General features: G+C 35.2%; 1 protein-coding gene across 1 annotated transcript in view; it reads right to left on the bottom strand.

Annotated features, from left to right (window-relative positions):
• The window catches only part of LOC111434037 (subtilisin-like protease SBT5.4), a 6,702-nt gene extending 2,892 nt beyond the window's left edge, over positions 1–3,810 (bottom strand). Inside the window, exons 1-6 of the mRNA XM_023071334.1 lie at positions 3,521–3,810; positions 3,253–3,455; positions 2,942–3,204; positions 837–946; positions 652–749; positions 404–568 (exon numbers count right to left, since the gene is read on the bottom strand). Of these exons, the coding sequence (XP_022927102.1) occupies positions 404–568; positions 652–749; positions 837–946; positions 2,942–3,204; positions 3,253–3,455; positions 3,521–3,810 (1,129 nt within the window). The remainder of the gene's footprint in view (positions 1–403; positions 569–651; positions 750–836; positions 947–2,941; positions 3,205–3,252; positions 3,456–3,520) is intronic.
• Between the last annotated feature and the right edge of the window lie 2,701 nt (positions 3,811–6,511).

Genomic DNA, 6,511 nt, shown 5'->3' with positions numbered 1-6,511 from the left:
AAAAAAAAAAAAAAAAAAAAAAAAACATTTAATAGACCTAACTTTTTAATTTATCCAAATAATCCAAATAAAATCCACACACACTTTTTTTTTTTTAACAAAAAAAAAAAACATTTAATTTACCCAAATAATCCAAATAAATTCCATAATCTTAACTAATATTTATGATTTAATTTAGGTAAATGGTCGATGAAATCCATTTATGATCTAGATTAGGTACATGGTCAGTAACGACCAACCCAAATAGAATTCACAATCAAACTAACCTTTATGATCTAAATTAGATATTTCATGTTAATTTGATGAGTTATATGAATAAGTAAAAGATAATATATATTTACCATGAACGAGTAAAAGATAATATATATTTACCATGAACGAGTAAAAGATAATATATATTTACCGGTGTCGAGATTGGCAATAATAACATCTCTTCCAAATCTAGCCTTCCTCCAAGGAGAAAAAGGGAGAACAACACCATTCTTCTCCAAATGCATGAACTCCCATGAATGAGTTGTGTGTAACTCTTTGGCTTTGTTTGGCAACACTGCTGCTACTTCTGGGTGCTCTGTCCCATAAATTATTATCAATTATTATTTAAATATATATATATATATATATATATTAAAATTAAAATAATTTGGTATTTACTTGCAAGCTTGGTGGCCTCCTCCTCCTCTAGAATTGCTGCAAACCCATTTATATGGTTCTTATATGAGTGAAAAATGGCATCTTTGGCCTTTTCAGAACTGAAAATTTTCAATTTTTATTAATTCAAAATAGTATAATAATAACTATATTTGATAAAAAAAAAAAAAAAAAATCAAACTTCAAACCTCCCCAACAAGGATCCGAGCAATTTGTGATGGGAATCGACCACTCTTTGAAGATCTACTGCTGATACCTCTAACCCATGTGAGTGAGATCCTAATAACACTATATAGGACTGAAATCCAAAAAAAATAAAATTAGGGTTCGTATAATAATACTTGTAAACCTAAGAAGAACCGTGATAGTACCTTTTTGAGAGCAATGATAGGTGATATTAACCAAAAAAACCCGAATAAAATAAGGATGAAATTAGGAAGGTTCATCATTTTTTACTCCCTATGAACTTAATTGTCACTGCTCCTATTTATGAAAAAGTTCGTCACTGCTCCTATTTATGAAAAAGTTCGTCACTGCACTCCTGTTTATAAAAAAAAAATTGCCACTCCTATTTATAAAGAAATTCTATTGAGAAAAATTTGGGATATCATTAAAACTTATTTTCTAATTTTAAACATTAATATGGGATCGTACTCATTTTTTTTCAAAAATAGAAAAAAAAAAATGACTGAATTTTCAAATCTCTCTCAGATATTTCCACGACTGGTTAGCTGATTTAGTTTTGATTGGATTGTTTTTGTAGGTTTTATTTAACGATTTGTTTTCAATTATTATTTTTGCTTTATTTACTAAATTTTAACATTGTAAGTATTTGCAATTATTTTAATTGGATCAATTACCGGTAATTTATTTATTTTTTAAATATTATTTAACCATTCTAATTAATTAATTAATTAATTTATTTATTTATTATTATATCATAATTTTCTTTGAATATAAATTAGTAAGGTAAAGTGTTAAGGTAGATATGAAAATTTCAAAATTATTAATATAAATGTTGGTTGACAAATAAGTTAAATGCTCGGCTTTCAAAATATTTTATTTATAAATTGAATGCCTAATTATTTTAAATATTTAAATGAAAATTATAATAAAATAAATATAATTTCTAAAAAAATCAAAAAGAAAATTGGAATGTGACTCTATACCAAATTAGAAACCACAAATCTCTCACCGCATGATATGCTCCATTTTGAGCAATGAGCTCTCACTTAATTTTAGTTTTCACAAAAGGCCTATAAGGGAGATGGTGTTATTTATCTATGAACACATGATCTTCCTCATTACTCTTTCATAAATTTTCAACATATTTAAGGTCTTTAAAAGAAACTCGATAATCCAAAAGAAACTCTCTATAAACTTAACCGTAGTTGGCCGTTTCCATTTTGTGACGACTCCTATCTTGGTGGGATCTATTAAAATTTCATCTTTAAACACTACGTGTCCCAAGAACGAAATATAATTTGTTCTCCCTTAGAATAGTTAGGGCTATTCAGAGGTGTTCTTGGTGTTCTTCGTCTGTTTTCAAGTATATCAGGATGTCGTCTATGAACACGATCACAAACGTGTCTAAGCACTCCTTGAATACTCGGTTCATTAATTCCATAAATACTGCTGGGGTGTTGGTGACGCCAAAGGACATTACCACAAACTCATAGTGACAATATCCGGTTCGAAAGGCTATTTTTGGTATATTTTTATTTTTAATCTTAATTTGATGGTATCGTGATTGAAGGTCTGTTTTGGAAAACACTGTTGCCTCTCGAAGTTGGTTAAATAGGTCCTCGATGCGGGGTAATGGATATTTGTTCTTTATCGTCCTCTTGTTTAATTCTCTGTAGTAAATGCATAGACGCATAGAGCCAGTTTCTTTTTAACAAACAACATTGGCGCACCTCAAGGGGATACAGTAGATCGAATGAAGTCTTTATCTAATAGGTCTTGTAGTTGTGATTTAAGTTCTTTTAGTTCTATTGGGGCGGGGCTTTAGAGATGGGTCTCGTTTATGGTTCAAGTTCTATTCCGAAATCTACTGCTCACGATGGAGGGATTCTCGGAAGGTTCTCTAGGAAGACATCTTGGAATTCGTTTACTATGGGTACCGAATCTATTTTTTCTCTTTTCCTGTTGTGTTCACCGCACAAGCTAGAATCGTTCACCCCCCTTGTTATACCAGGCGTATGACTTTCATCATCGATATTATTTTTGGGATGGTGCCTGTGAAGATTCCTTTAAACTTAAAGGTAAGTCCGTTTAGATGTGTAAATACTACCTCTTTCTTATGGTAGTCCATGCTAGCAAAGTTTTCGGCTAGCCTGTCCATTCCTAGTATGACATCAAAATCCGTCATATCTACTACTTTTAGGTCTACTTGGATGGTTCGTCCAACTATTACCACTTGTCTGTCTTTTACTCTATTTTCAGTAACCAGGTCTACTCTTGCTGGGGTACCGACCGACAATACATTCATCAAGGGCTCTACTACGGACCCTGCTTGACTAACAAATGGCAAAGAAACAAATGAATGGGTAGAACCTGAATCAAACAACGTCAATGCAAAGTGTCCTAGTATAGAAAGCGTACCTGTCACCACGGTGCCAGACGTTCCCGCCTCTTTACTGGTCGTTGCATATGCCCTGGTCTGTGCACGGGTTTGCGTGGTGGGTACTCGAATAACCACTCCTCTAGGGGGTCCCCTTAGGTTTCTCGCGTCCGTTCCAATACAAAATTGGGCCGTGTGACCTGCACGACCGCACGTGTAACATACCCTCGAGCCTGCCATATATCTGCCCCAATGTTGTTTCCCACATTCGTGACACAGAGGTTTTTTTGGTACTAGGTATCGAGGTACTGGAGGCGGAGCAGGTCGTTCGTCTTGATGTCGAGGTCTCTTGAGTGGCAGTTGGAATTTCTTGGGTTCGCCTCAACGGGACGTTTCTTTCCTACGAATGCCGTTGGCTCCGAGTTTTTCTCCTCTGGAGGTTCCTCGAGGGCCTTGGCCGTCCTCAGGGCCTCTTCGTAAGTTTTCGGGTTAAATGCCTCCAACATGAGGCGGGTCTTCGGGTTCAACTCCAACACAAATTTTTCTGTCTGTTTTTCTTCAGTGTGTGCTAGTGATGGTGCGAACCTCTTTAATCTCATGAATTCCTGCTGATCCACAGTGTGTAAGCCTTGGATCAGGTGGTTAATTTCTTGCTGTTTTTTTTATACGAGTTTTCCTTTGATAGCAGTATTTCAGGAAGGCTTCCTTAAAGGTTTCTCATGTTGTGATCCCCTCTCCCGGGTTGATATTCTGTTTGTTATCTGTTCTCCACCTTATGCGTCCTTTTGTAGTACATATGTCGCGCACGCTACTTTGTGGTCATTAGGGCACCTCATTGATTCAAAGGTCGTTTCCATGATTACTATCCACATCTGAGCTGATGTGGGATCTTCCTTTGAACCGATGAACGGACGGGGGTCATACCGTGTGAAGTCTTTTAACCAATTCGTCCCCCTGTCCGGTTGCAGATTTTTGGTTGGTTGTGTAGCCATCACATTAGCTGGTTGTGTGGCCGTTGCATTGGTTGGTTGCGTGGCCATTGCTGCGACTTGTTGCGTAGCTAACAATGTGGCCTGTTTTGTAGCCAACATTGTTTGCATCGTCATCTGGAGCGATTCTAAAATCATTCGTGTGGTGAGGTCCAATCCAGCCCATGGTGTAGCTTGAGGGGGCGGTGTGTGATATGAACCACGACCAAGGAATTTTCATACCTCAAGGTCCAATTACAAGAACGAGAGTCAAGAAGCTACAACAAACCTTGTACACTTATATTCAAGCTATGGTGAGCTCATCAAAGGAAAATCTAGAAGACTTTGGAGACCTCTATTATATGTTGTCCAAAGTTGAGCTTCAAGAAAGAGATGCATTAAATGCACTCTAAGTGACATTTAATGAACTCCATCTGAATTTATGAAACTAGTCTATGACTAATAAGCATATTAAATTCATTGCATTATTTAATTATAATTTAATTTTTAATATAGGAGTTTTTATATTGTAACCGACTTAATTTACCATATTCCACCATAGCCATTTTAATATGAAAGTTATGGGCATTTCTCATTTACTAGCCAATTTAATTTGAGAATTATGTGTCACATATAAAACTTTCTTTTCTTTGATTAGAGTCATCCCATTTTGGAATTAAAAAGAATAGAATTTCTATTTTTTGTAGCTTTCTTGAGAGCTAAGAATCACAAGTTTAGAAATGAATTTTCTTTACTCTTGATTTTGATCGTCAAGGTAATCCGTTCCATACTTTTCCTTGGGTTGATTCCATATCATTTGGTATTAGAGCTTTAGGCTTAAGATCGGAAATATGTTTTCTTGAGTTTATCTCTTTTGATTGTCATCGATGTATATATTTTCAGTTTGTGTAGCATGTTCACATTCCATCTTAAAAATATATAGCCAAAAAGAAAGAAAAAAAAAACATTATTTATGTTAAAAAAAAAAAATTATTTATGTGCTTTAATTCATGTTGACATATTTTATAAAGTGTTAGAAATGGAACACTTTGTTCTTCTCTAGGATCTTCTAAATCAATTTTCTTGCTAGTAAATTGATTAGATTTTGCCAATTAGTTACCGAAAAAAAAGAAAAAAAAATCTTATTGACGTTAAATGTCTTCTTTTTTACTTCTGGATTATTATATGTAGCTCTCATATGTTACTACATCTAAATTAGTCCTCATTCATTTTCTTTCTTTAATTCGTTTTTTTGTCGTTATTCAAATTGCTCCTTTAATACTCTTGTTTATGTGTTAAGTGTGCTGTCTATTCACTTTGAATTGCACTTAGCTCTATAACATAGCTTGTCTCATGTCGCAATTTTTTTTTAGAGTGTGATTTGCTTGTGCTCAATTGTGAGGGTGATTTTGTAAGGGAATGATACATTGATTCGAAGGTTGAGTGCTAAACACGAGTGAACACACGTGAGGGAGCGCTTATGAGGTCCTTTTTTTTTTCTTTTAACTTTCTTTTGTAGCCTGAAAAATCCAGACGACAATCCTAACATTACTAATGCACGATTGAAAGAAGCACAACAACGAACCATGGAAAGACTAATTCGAGGAATCGAAGAGTTGACAGATCGAATAGAAATATTGGAGATTCAAAATCAAGCTCGACACAGGGTTCCACCACCTGCACCCTCAACCAATATATATGAGGGCAACAATTCTGATCAACACGAGGATAATCCACATGCGGTTGGTTGTGGTTTGACACGAGGGAGAGACCATGGAAGAAAGTATCATAATTTACAACAACGCGTTCCTTATGATGATAGAATTGATCGTAACATGGGGAGCATCAAATTAAAACTTTCCGAGTTTTATGGCAAAACCGATCCAGAGGAGTACCTTCAATGGGAGAAAATGGTGGAGTCGGTGTTCAACTGTCATAATTTTAGTGATGAAAAGAAGGTACTGTTATGCATTGCTTAATGCAAACAATATGCTCAAAATTGTTGAGATAAATTGATGTGAAGTAGGAGAAGAAACCTTGAAGCACCAACTGATTCATGGTACGAGTTCAAAGAGTCCATGAGGAAGTGTTTTGTTCCACAATATTTTCAACGGGACATGGCGCAAAAGCTTCGAGCATTGAAACAAGGACAAAAATCTGTGGAAGATTATTACAAGGAGATGGATACATTGATGGATCGACTTGATCTTGATGAGGACATGGAGGATCTCATGGCGCAGTTTCTTAATGGGTTAAATACAAAGATTGCAGACAAGACTGATTTACAACCTTATTTTGATATCGAGGAGTTGTTGCACATTGCAATTAAGAT

This window comes from Cucurbita moschata, unplaced genomic scaffold, assembly GCF_002738365.1.
Source record: "Cucurbita moschata cultivar Rifu unplaced genomic scaffold, Cmos_1.0 Cmo_Scf00044, whole genome shotgun sequence".
Classification (NCBI taxonomy): Eukaryota; Viridiplantae; Streptophyta; class Magnoliopsida; order Cucurbitales; family Cucurbitaceae; genus Cucurbita; species Cucurbita moschata.
This window is presented reverse-complemented; position numbering and strand designations above follow the sequence as displayed.